Source organism: Macaca thibetana, chromosome 4, assembly GCF_024542745.1.
Source record: "Macaca thibetana thibetana isolate TM-01 chromosome 4, ASM2454274v1, whole genome shotgun sequence".
NCBI classification, from domain to species: Eukaryota; Metazoa; Chordata; class Mammalia; order Primates; family Cercopithecidae; genus Macaca; species Macaca thibetana.
Window position 1 is genome coordinate 117,864,818 of NC_065581.1, and position 16,116 is coordinate 117,880,933.

Genomic DNA, 16,116 nt, shown 5'->3' on the forward strand with positions numbered 1-16,116 from the left:
AAAATCAACATACAAAAAACAAAAATAGAAATCAGTAAAATAATTCCATTTACCATAGCTACCAAAACATATTTAGGAATAAATTGAACTAAGGAGGTGAAAACCTATATTCTGAATACTATAAAATAAAATATTGATGAAATAAAATAAGACTTAAATAAATGGAAAGATGTCCCATGTTCATGAATTGGAAGAATTCATATTGTTAAAATGGCTGCACTAGCCAAAGCAATGTACAGATTCAATATAATCTATCAACATTCTCATGAGATTTTTCACCGATATATTAAAACATCCTAAAATCCATGTGAAACCACAAAAATAGCCAAAGCAAAAGAACAAAGCGGGAGACACTGCACTAGCTGACTTCAAAATAAATAGACCAGTGGAACAGAGTAGAGAGTCAAAAATAAATTCAAGCTATTATGGTCAAAAAAGATTGACAAGAACACACAATGGAAGAAAGGAGAGTCTCTTCAGTAAATGATGTTAGGATATCCATTTACAAAAGAGGAAAGTCACCTCATACCATATACAAAAATTAACTCAAAATGGATTAAGAACTTAATTGTAAGACCTGAATGTATGCTGAATGCATGAAACTACTAGAAGAAAACACAAGGGATAAGCTCCAAGATCTTGGCCTGGGCAACAAGTTTTAGTCCCTAAAGCACAGGCAACAATCGCAAACAGACAAAAGGAATTATATCAAACTAAAATGTTTCTTTTTGCATAGCAAAGGAAACAATTATAAGGAGACAATCTATAGAATGGGAGAAAATATTTGTAAATCATACATCTGATAAGAGGTTAATATTCAAAACATATAAGGAACTCAAACAACTCATCAACAAGGAAACAACCCAACTGAAAAATAAGCAAAGAATCTGAATAGGCATTTCTCAGGAGAAGACATATAAATGGCCAACATACATGTTTTAAAAAAATGCTCAACATAACTAATCATCGAGGAACATAAATTAAGACCACAATAAGCTATCACTTCACACCTGTTAAAATGGCTGTTATCGAGAAGACAAAAGGTAAGTGTTAGCAAGAACGTGGAAATAAGGGAAACCTTGTATATTGCTGGTGAGAAGGTAGAACGGTGTAGTCACTGTATAAAACAGTATGGAGGTTGAAAAAAAAAACCCTAAAATAGGGCAATCATATGATCCAGCAATCCCACTTCTGAGTGTGTATCCAAAGGAAATGAAATTAGTGTGTCAAAAAGCAAAGAGATACCTGCCTTCCCATCTTCATTATAGCGTTATTCACAAAGCCAAAATATGAAATCAAACAAATTGTCCATCCACGGATGAATGAATAAGGAAAATATGGTATATATAAAAAATAGAATGCTATTCAGCCTTTAAAAAGAAACTTTATCATTTGCAATAACTAGGATAAACTTGGAGGACGTTATGTGAAGTTAAATAAGCCAGACACAGAAAAATAGATACCACATAATCTCACTTACATGTGGAATCTAACACAGCTGAACTCAAAGAAGTGGAGAGTAGAATGGTAGTTACCAGGGGCTGGGTGTGGGTGATTGGGAAAATGCTGGTCAAAGGATACAAAGTTTCAGTTAGTAGAGATAAATTCAAGAGATTCAGTTTACAACATGGGGCCTATGGTTAATGTATTCTTGAAAATTGCTAAGACAGAAGATTTTAGTGTTCTCACAACAAAAAATGAGAGGAACGTGAAGTAATACATATATTAATCAGCTCAATTTAGTTATTCAGCTATATATATATTTCAAAACATCATGTTTTACACTATAAATATATAAAATTTTTTATAAATTAAAAATAAATTTTAAAAAGACATAAATAAGATTGAAAAGATAAACTTAGAACATACGAAATACATAGCTAATAAAGAATAAGTCTCCGTATTTCACAAAGAATATCTATGAATTGGTTAAACAGGAATACAACCCAAACGGAAATTAAGCAAAAGATATAAGCAGGCATTGCACAGTAGCACAAACAGAAATAGCAGTAAATGTATACAAAGATGTTCAGTCACAATAACAATCAATTCAATGGAAAAGCAAAATGAACTACTTTTTCTTACCAATCTGATTGGCAAAATTTTTATAAAACTTCTACACACTCCATGTGGCTATAAGGAAACATTCGTACAACCTGGGTGTAATCTTATCATGTATATTTAGCAATAATTATTTTAAAATTCTAATAGAATTTTATTTGTTGACCAAACAATCCCACTACATGTACAAATTCATTCATAGCAGTATTATTTACAATAGCAAAAGAGTAAAATCAACCCAAGATTCCATCTATACAAATTGATAGAAATAAACTATGGTTAATTTACATAATAAAAAATTATGAAGCTTTCAGAATGAAGATACTCTTTAGGTATAGACTGAAATATCTCCAGCATATATTAAGTATTGTTTTAAGATTATTGAATTTTGAGTGGAAAAAAAAAAAAGGAATTTGTGAAATACTGTGTGTATGTTTCTTTGCATTTACATTAAAAAATCCTCGGCCGGGCACGGAGGCGCACGCCTGTAATTCCAGCACTTTGGGAAGCTGAGGCGGGCGGATCACGAGGTCAGGAGATCAAGACCATCCTGGCTAACACGGTGAAACTCCGTCTCTACTAAAAATACAAAAAATTAGCCGGGCGTGCTGGCGGTGCCTGTAGTCCCAGCTACTCCGGAGGCTGAGGCAGGAGAATGAATGGCGTGAACCCGGGGGGCGGAGCTTGCAGTGAGCCGAGATCGCACCACTGACTCCAGCCCAGGCGACAGAGCGAAACTCCGTCTCAAAAAAAAAAAAAAAAAAAAAAAAAAAAAGAAAAAAATCCTGAAAGTTTCCTATGGAGGGCAGAATGGTGAAAATGGGATGGAGAGGTACATAAATGGAAGCAAGATTTCTTTACATTTGTTTTGCATTGGAAAGCTAAACATCCTGCTGCTCAAGGTCATTGCCAAGGTCTGATTTTTCAAATTCGAAAAATTGCAACCTCAGGCATATATGGGTTAATATGTCGATAAATTATGCATTTCTAATAAAAACAAAATACCATTTTATAGCCACCACTTTAGCAAATATCATACATTACCAAATGCTGTCATAAAGAAAACTCTTGGTACTGACAGGCGTGGGTATTACTACACCCATTCGGAAAAAGGTTTGGCATTTTATTGTAGGGTCAAGCAGATGAATGAATGTCCTATTAACTAGACTGCTAGATTCATATCCTAGAACAGGGTTTCCTAATCTGATCTCCAATGAAGCTCATAGTTAAATTTCATGAATCCATTAATGTGGATGGTTAGAAAGACATTACATATTTGACTGACATTCAGCATTTGTTTTTCAATTATCAATTTGTCAATACAGGCAAGCAGTCACAATGTTGAGAGCAATAACTGTGACCCTATCCACAAAATGTCACAATATTTTACATTATATTATAGTTGTTGCAAATATCTTACAAGAATATGTAAGCTGATTAGCACTTTGAAATTACAGCAGGTTTTAGACCTACTGCTGTATTTCATGTGGTCATATCTCCTCGTCTCCGGATACTCCTGTGACCTATATAGATAGGCAATTAGAGCAACTATGCTTAGTAGTCATTCAACCACCAAATAGTGAAGTTGTATGTTCTCTCAGTGTTAATTATGTTCCTTATCAACAATTCTCGGTTAATTAACATGGAGAAAAAGATGAGTTGTTTTCAATGTGCTAGAGTTTTAAAAAAATTGTTAAGGGGAGTCATTGCACATAAAGGGTTATGAACCCTGAAACCGAAGACACTCTTGTACCTGTTTCTAGAGGACATATCAAGGGACATTTGAGAAAAATCATGATACTATTGCTTACAATAGTAAGAAACAAGAAGCAACTAATATAGCCACTAACACTGTGATAGATTAAAAACCATCTGTAGCATAATTTTATACAATAAATGCCATTGGTTAGTGAAATGAACCAGACATAAAACAAAAGGGAGGAATCTCACAAACAAGATGTTAAGTTATAATTGGCAAAATGAGAAAAGTATGAAGTTGTTTATTAGCAAAATCTGAGTGGCAGACAGAAAATACAACCAAGAAGAAACACACAGGAGACTTCTATAGCAGATGATTATTCCATTTTCTAACCTAGGTGATGGATACATAAGATATTTATTTTAACACTATTCTTTATACTGTTCAGATCCATATTATACATTATTTTGTATGTATACTATGTTTTCACAATATAAGGAAAAAGTCTTGTATCATTAAGAGTTGGGCCAATAGTAAGAGTAACATAGTTACCTGAGATGTAGCTTTTGCTATTTGACTCAAGTCCGTCTGGCTATGCATTGCAGTTTCATCAGTTTCACTGACAGAAGGTAAATCAGATCCTGGAGGTATTCCTTTCTTAATTAAGGAGCGCACATAATGCCTAAGAGAAAAACAAACTCCAAACTTCTATTGTTTTGATCTTCTGCTTATAGTTATTAATAAACAACTGCATTTTTGTCAACAATAGAAAGTTCTGATTGTGTTCTATTTGTCATTCTCATTCTTTTACTACCAGTAATGTTTTTTACCTCATGTTAAAACATTGAATATCTTTCTATGCTACTAAAAATATTGTATATTAGTCAACAAATTGACGTAAAAATTCTAGAACATTATTTGTTTTAAAGCTTTGGTGGTCAACTTTGGGTTTTGATGATCGAAACAGAAATTTGATATGTGGAATTGATTTAATTAAGTATCAGAGTGATGTATCAGTGAAACAGAATTAAGGGTCAGAAATTTAATTATGAGTCTTGAGCACTTAAGTTTATCACTGTGACATTCATACCAGCTACCCAAGCATATAGTCTTTCCTTTCAAGTGATTGCTGGTATGACTCCAAATTGCCATTGCTATTGCTAGAATTTTATAGGTACGTAAAGACATTTTTGTAGTATATGCATTTTTTAAGTAAGTGTGTTTCAAAGATAAAATTAAATTCCATGTGTATAGACTTCATCAACTTGGATATTTTTTCCAGTTAGTGTTCTGTAAAAATTCACTTGTAACTAAACTTCTCTGATTTACACAAAACTGCCACTAGAGGGTAGCACAAACTTGGTTGTGAGTCTCCAATTCTACCAGACATGGCCAGGAGCCAAGAATGGGTAAGTCCCGGAGTGTTGCTACAAAGACAATGTTCCTAAGATAGAAAGCTGTGACAGCAGTCACCTTCAAAGGCTCATTAAAACACAGGCTTGCTCTTATGTTGACCTGCGACAGCAAAGCAGGACAAGGGGCATGTCTGCCACGCAGGATGAAATGTCATTCACATATCTCTGATTTGGCTCTGTCAAAAATGAATATGTAAATGAATTAATAACAGATTCAAGCAGTGAACAGATTAGTAGAATCCAATCAGGTGATGAAGCCACCTGTATCTGGGTATTAGAATTTCACGGACTTCAATCAAGTAATACAGCTGAAAGAAGACAAAAGGAAAACGTAAGTCACTCAGGGAATTTAGGTTATGAAACTAGCCCATTTGGGGTCCCTATTGGCGTAGAGATTCTAAAAGGCTGGCTATGACTATTTAAATTGTAAGAAAATTTGTCCTTGAGGTCTGCAGTTCTATTTCTTACAACCCACAAAATCTCTGATACGCAAACTCAACTACCTGAAGAGATAAACAAAAATTATTTTGAATAGCAAAATCATCATCTTAGTGAGTGTGGTGAATTTTAGGTGCCATCTTGACTGGCATGAGGGCTGCCAAGGTGACTAGTAAAACATTATTTCTGGGTGTGTCTGTGAGAGTGCTTCCAGAAATTGGCGTATGAGTCGGTGGACTGAGAGAGGATCCACCCTCAATGTAGATGTGTGCCATCAAATTACCTGGAGGCCTGGGCAGAAGAAAATGGCAGAGGAAAGGTGAATTCACTTTCTCTTCTGGAGCTGGGATGCCCTTCTTCTGCCCTTAGACATCAAAAGCCCAGGGCCTCTGCCCTTTGGACTCTGGGACTTGTGCTGACAACTCCCTGGGTTCTCGTACCTTTGTCTTCAGACTGAGAGTTACACCATAGCTTCCTGGGTTTTGAGGCCTCTAGATTTGGACTGAACCACGCGCTACTGACCTCCCTGGTTCTCCAGCTTGCAGACAACCTATCTTGAGTCTTCTCAGCTTCCATAACCAGTGAGCCAATTCCTCTAATGAACCTCCTGTCATATATTTATATTCATATCTTTATCTATATCTGTGTCGATGTCTATATTCCGCATTCATTCAGTCTCTCTGGAGATCCCTGACTAAAACAGTGGGTAGCTTAAGCATAACATTAATCAGAAATCATGAAGCATTAACATTTTTATGTTAAGTTTAGAAAAATTCTGTGTGTGACTAAATGTTTGTGTTCCTCCAAAATTCAGATGTTGAAACCTAATCCCCAATGTGATGGTATTTGGAGGTGGAGCCTCTTATTAGGTCACGAGGGTACAGCCCTCATGATTGGCATTAGAATCCTTACAAAACAGACCACAGAATAATTTTTTACCCTTTCCACCCTGTGAGGCTATAGAGGAAAAGGAAGCCATCTATGAAAGTGAGCCCACACCAGACACCAAATCTGCCAGTGCCTTGATCTGGGACTTCCAGTCTTCAGAACTGTGAGAAATAAATTTCTGTTGTTTATAAGCCACCCAGTGTATGGTATTTTTGTTATAGCAGCCAGAACAGACTAAGAAACCATGTGTGAGTTTTTATAATACATGAAAGCATTTAGCATGTTATATAATCTAGAAATTAGGCCTTTAAATGTATAGCTTAATATTTAATTTTAGCTATATGCTTAAGTTAAAAGGTATAGGAAAATTTTGGTTTGTAAACACGAATAGTATGTATAGGAAAAATTAAATTTCTACAAATACGTGATTTTGCTTATTTGACTTTGTAATGATTTAAATACTTGCAAAGACTTTTTTGCTTTCATTTTTGGCTTTTAAAATGCTTGAAGAGAAAACAACCTAGTAAAGTTGCAAATGCAATGTAAAATATTTAAATAAATTTAACTAATTTATTTTAAGTGTTTATAGAGATTACTACATTGATTTATTAGAAATTATAACACAAATTTTATGCTGGGTATGGTGGAACGTGCCTGTAGTCTCAACTATTTGGGAGACTGAGGCAAGAGGCACCACTTGAAATCAGAAATTTGAGACCAGCTGGGTAACAGAGCAAGACCCTATCTCAAAAAACAAAACAAAACAAAAACCCAAAAGTTTGAGAATAAAAGTAGATTTATTAATTTGCAACAATAACAAAATTTTAAAACCAAAGTAGCAGGAAATGTTTTTTTTTTGGTTATAAAACTGTGCTGCATGGCTTGACGTTGACAACTGCCAATATTTGTCTAGTAGTGCTGTGTAGTGCTCCCTCCCTACCCACTTTTCAACGTTCACTTGTCGATGCATAGAACTGACAAAGTCTTAAAGGTAAAATATTTGAAGAATATCCCTAGTATTATAAACTTAAATAGAATAAATAAAAGTGTAAATTAACTGCCTGTGATGTAAAGAGTATCTAAAAGTAGTAAAGCACAATGAACATGCTACAGATCTAAATTTTGACTGCTTTTCTCTTATCAGTTTATATTCCTATCACAGATTGTAGTCTATCCAAGAGAAGGCTAAAAACATATTTAATGGCCATTTTATGTGTGACTGATGGTACAGACCATTCAATAATTTTAATACAGTTTTATTGAAGCTTAAAATACATGTTTAAATATTGTTAAACAATGAATATACACTTGCTGAAATATCACAAAGTAAACATCGTCATATCACCATTACTCAGATCAAGCGTTTTTCATATTACTAACAACCCACAAACCCTGCTAGAAGCATGTCCCCATCATGGCCAACTCTCCTCACCACAGACGACCACACGGGTTACTTCCAACTCCATGTATTGCTTTTTAAAATTTTTCTTTTCTTACTGTATATTAATAAGATAACTGAAAACTAACCATGTACTTTGTGTACCAGACTTATTTGGTCTAAATTTTGTGAGTGTATGTGAGATTCATCCATATTGCTTTGTATAGCAGTCTTTATTTCACTTTTATTGCTTTATATTATTGCATTATATTTGTCTTTGGTTTTACTATGATATGTTTAGCTGCAGTTTTCTTTGTATTTATATTACTTAGTCTTTCTAAGACTTCCTGAATCTTGACTTAAACTTTTCCCTTTAGGGATTCTTTTGGCCATTAAGATTTGATGATTTAATTATTTCCAAATCTCTTTATCTTCTACTTCTGAGAACCACTGGCAAGTACGCTGGTCATATTCAACGTGTCTCATAGGTCTTAACTGTACTTTTTTCCCCATTTTTTTTTGTCTCCATGCTTTAGTCTAGATATTATCTTCTAATCTATTTTCAATTTTGCTTATTCTCCTTTAGTCTGTATCTAATGTGTTCTTAAGCACATCTATTGAGTTCTGGGTCCTAGTTATTATATTCCTTGCTTCTAGAATTTCTATTTTATTTTTTAAATCCCTTTACATACTTTCTTTTTTATATTTTTACCACTCTATTAAAGGATAATTGAAGTACAACTAATTGCCCACGTTCAAAGTGTAAATTTGCTAGTCTTTGATATATGTGTATAACCATGTATTAGCCACCTATTGCTGCATTAAAAATTACCACAATTTTAATGGCAACCATCATACCCTGCACTAATATCATCCAATACACCAGTTATTCCTATTTGTAAAGTTCTTCTGATTCAATAAAAACTTCAGATTCAACTTCACAGTCTTTCTTTCTATCCCTATGGTCATGTTCAAATATTAGTGAATTTGGGTTCCTCTTCCTCCTCCTTCCCCCTTTCTCTTCATTGTTCTTCATTGTCTTTGCTGTTGTATTTAGTCTTTTTTTTTTTTTTTTTTTTGGTCCCTAAGAGTGACACACCCGGTTTTCCACGTTTCTATGACAATCATTTAATCTTGTAATTTAATTAGCTGGTAATAACGGAAAATATTCATCAGTGCTAATGATTAAAGTAGATAAGATGCTTTTTTGTTGTTCTAAAACAGTAGCCAAATCTGTAAAGCCAGACAGATTTTTCCCATCAGCATAATTACTTGAAACAAGAAAAAAAAAATTAGAGTACTTCTAAATATGAAATACTCCAAACCTCTCTGGCTCTCTTCTGCCTCCAGGCAATATCCCAACTTCTTATCACTGCCTTTCATCTTTCACCAGCTTATACTCTTATATTGTCTACTCCTTTTAGGAACATAATTTGAGCAGCTGTGTCATCTCACCAAAGCAGTAAAACAGACAATGTGAAAGAGAAAAGTGAGGTCATTTTTCAATAGTATCTTTGTTTTACATATAATATTTTCATATCACTTTATTTTTTCAGTCAGAGTTTTCATTGATTAATTAATAAATTTTTCCTCACGAAAACAGTGCCCTTGCTAGTTAATCCTCGTGTCCCCTCAATCCTCTATTTTAATATCCTTGGGATAAGGGGGATCTTTTAATTTATTATTTTTTAAATTTTATGATGCTAAAGAACATTTGAAGTAGGCCTTATTCCAACCAATTCAAAATTTATCTTAAAATAAGTATTTCTGGCTGGGCATGGTGGCTCACGCCTGTAATCCCTGCACTTTGGGAGGCCAAGGCGGGTGGATCACCTGAGGTCAGGAGATAGAGACCAGCCTGGCCAACATGGTGAAATCCCACCTCTACTAAAAGTACAAAAATTAGCCAGGTGTGGTGGCACACACCTGTAATCCCAGCTACTTGGGAGGTTGATGCAGGAGAATCGCTTGAACCCGGTAGGCAGAGGTTGCAGTGAGCCAAGATTGCTCCACTGCACTCTAGCCTGGGCAACAGAGCAGACTCCATCTCGGAAAAAAAAAAAAAGTATTTCTTACTATAAAAGGGAACTTAAGAAATATTGCTTTTGTATAATCACTGCAATGACACAAATTTTAGTATATTTGTCATCAAAGCATACAATTTTATTTATTAAATAAAACTGATTTAAAAGGTTGAAATGTTTTAACTATCGTATTAGGACAATTACATTCAATTGGTCTTCTTAACAGGGCAAAGAAAATGCCACTTAGTTATGTTGTATTATATAAATGGATGAGCTTTTCATTTTAATCTATGAATATAGGTTAAAATAAAAACTAAAAATGATATAATAATACTGTTATAGTAAAATGCTACAGTTATGGTCAGGTCACTTGTTCATTCCTTTTAATATTTAGAAGAAACTTATGCAATGATAAAAATGTTTACTTAGAACATTTGACCACTGAGAACTTAAAATGTGGCTAATGCAACTAAGGAAATTAATTTGTAATTTTACATAATGTTAATTAACTTAAAAAATTTATATAGCCACATGTGCCTAGTGCCTACCATAAAGGAAAGAACATAATTTAAAATACTGAATAACTTAGGTACTTCAAAATATTTTCAATTCAATTAATATTTACTTAATACCTATGATTCCCAAGTTACTACGTTAAATATCCAATTATTACAATGTAGATACAAAGCCCATATGCTAACCCTAATGTCTTTATTATAAGTATATACAAGCCAACGTTAGTTAACTAATTCTAAAAATCTGGTGATGTTACTCATTACACTCAGAAAATTAGAGACAAATTTGGAGACGGGAAGGCTATTGGAAGCAGACAATATTAAGAACTGATAAAGACATCATTAGTTCTATGAAAGAAAAATTAAAAGTGCAACTAAGCCAATCACTGAAACAAAGCCCCAGAAAACCCAGTAGTCTCAGGTCATTGAATGTTAGGGTAATTGTTCCTCAAAGTCCTTGAGGTCCCTCTATTAGAAGACAGTATAGTAATAATGCTAAGTATGATTCATCCAGGAAGCAAGGAAGCTCTACTTAAGAAGGAAAGACATTATTTAATATATTAATAATGTGTGTATTACAAGTGGTTAATATAGCCCAAATTTTGACTAAATTAATGATACTGTTGATAATATTGCATTGCATTTCTATTATATTGCAGTATCAGTTAGGACTGTTTGTGTCCAAGTGACAGAAGGCTAATTAATAGTAGTTTTAATAGGAATAGAAATTCCATTGGCTTTTGTAACTGAAATGTCCAGTGGGACTGGAAAACTACTTACACAGTGTTCTTTTACACATCTAGAAACCTAATAATAAGAGAATGGAGTGGTGCATATATAAATGTTGTCAAATATTTGAAGATTTTTCATGTAGATAGGCAATAAAAAAAGCTGAAATGTATTATTTTAGGAACTTTAAATATTATTCCTTTTAGGGGAAGAACTGGATTAATTTACAAAACACATCGACAGAACACACTACTTACTAGATGAAAGGGAAGGCAGGTGCTGTGATCTGTAGGTGTGTGTACATTTCCCCCATCAAATTTGTAAGTTGAGATCCTAAACCCTGAAATAATGGTATTAAGAGGTGAGGCCTTTGGGAGGTGACTCAAGCCTGCATGCAGGGCATTAGTGTCCTTGTAAAAGACCCCCAGAGAGCTCATTCACCCCTTCCACTATGTGAGTACACAGTGAGAAGATGCCATGCACAAGGAAGCAGATCCTTGCCAGAAATTGATTCTGCTGGCATGCAGTTCTTGGACTTTCCAGCCTCTAGAAGTATGAGAGATAAATTTTTTTTGTTGTTTACAAGCCACTAGTCTATGGCATTTTGTTATAGCAGCCCAAACAGGCTAAGACAGAAAATGGATGCTTACAAGTGGCATTGCTGCTATAGTAACTACCTAAAAGTGCAGAAGCAGTTTTGGAACTGGGTAATAAAAGCTGGAAGAGTTTTGAGGTACATGCTAAAGAAAGCCTACACTGCCATGAATGGACCTTTAAAGACTATTCTGGAAAGGGCCCAAAAAGGAAAGAGGAGAGGTATAGAGAAAGCCTCAATCTTCTTAGAAAATACGTAAGTGTCTGTGAATTGAATTCTGGTAGAAATATGGATAGTAAAGGCCATTTTGATGAGGTCTCACATGGAAATGAGGAACATGTTACTGGGCCATGGAGGAAAAGCCACCCTTGTTAGGCAAAGACTTTAGCTGAATTTTCTGTGTTCCAGTGTTTTGCGGAAGGTAAAACTTGTGAGCGGTGAAATTGAATATTGGATTGAGGAAATTTCTAAGCAAAGTGTTGAAAGTGCGGCATGCCTTCTCTTGACTCCTTATAGTAAAGTGCTAGAAAAGAGAAATCGATCTGGACAATTCTCAGCCTACCCATATAGGGAAAAGTGAGAAAGCCTATTTGAAAGAGAACAAGGAAAATGTGGAAGCCACTTCCACACTTTCAGATATTTGTTACAGCCGCACCCTATTTCTCCATACCAAAGTCTGTATTTGCTTGCTCGGGCTGCCATAACAAAATACCACAGGCTAGGTGGTTTCCATAGGAGAAATCTATTTTCTCACATTTCTGGAGACTGGAAGTCTGAGACTAGTCAGGATGGGTGCCAGCAGGGTTTGTTTCTTAGGAAGACTCTCCTTCCTGCCTGCCAACAGCTGCCTTCTCTGTGTGCTCACATAGCTTTTCCACTGTGTGTGTGCCTGGAGAGAGAGAAAGAGACAGAGAGAGAGAGAGGGGGAACTCTCTGGTGTCTCTCCTCACAAGTCACCAATCCTCTCAGATCTGTCACCCCCGCCTTATCACTCATTTCACCTTAATTGCCTTCTTAGAGGCCTTATCTCCAAATGCAGCCACACTGGCACGTCAGAATTTTAACCTATGAATTTGGTGGGCATACAAACATTCAGCTCATAACACACACAAGAAATTAGCAAAAAGTATTTGTTAATTAAGTGGATTAATGTAACTACAAACTATAAAAGGTCAAGAAAATGTCCTTTTAAAGTTTTTACATCTATTTGGGCTTATTTTAAAATTACTGTTCTTCAAAATGCTCCCATTTGGTGTTATTTTTAACCAGACACATCACAAAATATTTACTAACACGACGCATTTGTGAGGAAGAATGTTATATACTTACGTTTCTGTTGGAATTGTAAACGGAGTCATTCTATAATTCAAAAATGGACTTGAAATCTCAAGGAATTGTTCAGGCTTCTTTACTATTAACTCTAAAAAGTAGTAGTTAGAAAGTATGATGTATATTTAAAAAAATCTTTCAAGATTGCATACAGAATTTAACATTTAATACAGTACTGGTTAGATTAACTATTTACTCAGCAAATTTCAACAGTGTGAAATAGGAATGTAAAACCATACATGAAGCTTTTATTGAAAGAGTTTATAGATCTTTCCAGTATTCAATTCCTTTTGTCTACTCTTCGATTTCTTTCCAAATTATGTGAAACAATTAAGTCTCAAGGGAGAAAGTTAGCAATGTCTTACAGAATTATTACTTGGCATTTGCTATTTCAAGTACAGGAATGAGTTTCTATAAAAGTATTTTACTAAAAGAAGTGTTCCCTTAGTTAACCTCTGTAACACAATTGCTTAGGATATAAGAAGGAAATGTGAACTACCATATGAATACGGCAGTGGAAGAACAAAAACTGTAGCAAAGTAATGATCATGAGGTGAAAAGAAAGCAGCAGGTCGGGAGAGGATTTGTGGATATTCCTAAAGAGTCTGAGGCTGATCTAGAAGAAAGAAATTCTCAATGAGTAAAGGACACAGCACGTGATTACCATGGTGAACAATGGAATTAAACATTAGGGGTGATTATTAGGGGAAAACAAAGGGACAGGGACATGGAATACATAAATTTTGTTTGACTGTTCTATGCCATTTTCTGTTAATTTTCAATTTAGAAAGACAATTATGTGAAGAGCCTCTAGGTAGGATACTGACATTACAGCATCCTACCAATTGTTAGATTTGTAACCCCAGTTTATAAAAGAGTATTTGCTTACATAGAATTACACAGCAATCAGTAGCAAAATCAGAAGTTACCTACATGTTCACTATTCTTCCTTTCATTCAACTATTCCTTGATGCCCTGAATGAATAACTGTTTTAAGAAATTATGTGAATTTAACCCAAATATAACATTTTAAAATAAAGGATTTTGTTTTCCTTTCAAGTGTCAAATGGATGCTGGTCTTTGGTTCAAGAAACAATAAAGGAGAAGATGGAAGGAAGGGAGGGAAGGAGAGAAGGAAGGAAGGAGGGACGGAGACAGGAAGGAGGAAGGAAGGAAGGAACGAAAAAAACAAACCAAAGATTGGGAAGTTTTTGCACTTTGCTACAACAATTTTTCTATCACACTAATAATAACAATGTCATCACTCAAAGAACGACCTTGATATATGTGGTCAAGTCAGACATTAACCAAACTTTTTAGCTTCTGAGATGTGAAGAGTTCATCCTTTAAAGACATAAAATTTGGGCATACAATTAAACATAGGCTTTAGATGAAATGTTGGGTGATTTTCCTTGACATACATCTTTCACCACAAATGAAACTGTTAGACTTTCACACATTAATTAGAAGGATTTGAAAATGATGTGATACATACCTTGAGCTTCATCTGTTATAACGGTTTCCTTTTTTTGACGAATGAGTTTCCAGGGAGGTACAGGAGGTGGTTTTGGTGGTGCTACCAGAGGACAAGACCTACTTCTGGTCACCAGCACAGGATGGCTACAGATGTGGGAAAGCCCATATTCTCTAAGTTTCTCAGCAGAATCTGCCTAAAAGATGGAAAGTAGATTGAAAAGCATTCTCCTCCATTTAAAGTAATACTTTTTCCAATATGAAAGCACTATCACCAACAGAGCAATATGGTGGTAATAAGAAAAAAATCAACCAATATCTCTACCTCTCTTAATATAAGCATTATTATCATTTGTATTTCTTTCCATCTTTTAAAGTTTCTGGAGCCCTGCTTATTTATTTACAAAATGAGAGACCGGAACTAGAATACACTTTTCAGTTCTAAAAGCTTAAGATTGTGTGAGATTGCACAAAAAGCACATCAGTTAGTCCAAAATTAATCAGTCATTATTTTTACAGGTTAATGCTTTAACACTAGTGCTTAATATATATTTTTTAAAAACTAACCATTGCTACCTAATTTTTTTAAAGGCTTCTTTCTTGAATGTGTTCAGGTAAATAAAGTGGTAAGTGACTGTCTTGTCTACACTTTACCCTTCCTCCCCTAACAATGTGTTCCTCCACAGAAGATCCCCATGATTACACATGGCAGTGGAGGAATCCAGAGAAGTGCAGGGAGAAGAGGCTGTCCTTTGTCCTGCCAAATCAAGGAGCTGCCCAGGCAGATACTTCTCATATTCTAATGTTAGACCTCCTGAAGCCAGTCTGCTTTGGAATAATTCAGAATAATACCTGAGTTCTACTTAGAACTTACGTTACTGATTTATGGCTGAACCATGCCAAAGGAAATAAAAAAGTATGTGAATGTTAAAGTGATATATACTATAGCCAAATTCTGACTTTCACAGCTTGCTTTAACATTTAAAGTAAAATAAGATGAAATATTAACTACATTAAAGTCAATTTGATCGATTTTGTCAATAACTATTTTTCTTCCTAGTTATGTTGTCTCAATGATTTCTATGCAATAGAAACCAGATTGTAAATTTACAAAACAGACACTTCAATTAGAACCAGAAACCCACTTATCAGCCTATAGCAAATTATTACTTCAGCTGGAAACTGCCTTGCTCTCATGACTGTGCTGTGGAGCTCAATCTTCCCCGAGGTAGGAGACCCATGAGACAGGAGTGTCTTTGCAAGATCAGGATAATAATTTTAAGAAGAAGTTAATCAGTGCACTCGTGTGTCCAGCAGAATGGTTTAAAATATTGTAGACATTCAAAATACAGACAAAAGTGATGCAATAGTTTTTAAGTCACTGAAGTAATGGAGGAAACTGTCATTTTCTTTTTATCCCTTTTGTATATTTTAGCAAGCTACTAAAAAAATTCAGAAAACTCTGGAATTATGTCTTAGAGTGCCTTAAAGAACTTTTACATAGATGTTCTTAAATATAAACCTTTTTCTATAACTTGAACCCTGTCAATTTTTAAGTTTTCATGAGTCAAG

The 16,116-nt window shown here is 34.7% G+C and overlaps 1 protein-coding gene across 3 annotated transcripts in view; it reads right to left on the reverse strand.

Moving 5' to 3' along the window:
* ADGB (androglobin) overlaps window positions 1-16,116 on the reverse strand; it is a 235,959-nt gene that overhangs the window by 117,040 nt on the left and 102,803 nt on the right. For all 3 annotated transcript variants that reach the window (XM_050787327.1, XM_050787328.1, XM_050787329.1), the window contains 3 exons: window positions 14,567-14,741; window positions 13,072-13,162; window positions 4,313-4,442 (listed from right to left, as the gene is read on the reverse strand). In XM_050787327.1, the coding sequence (XP_050643284.1) occupies window positions 4,313-4,442; window positions 13,072-13,162; window positions 14,567-14,741 (396 nt within the window). The remainder of the gene's footprint in view (window positions 1-4,312; window positions 4,443-13,071; window positions 13,163-14,566; window positions 14,742-16,116) is intronic.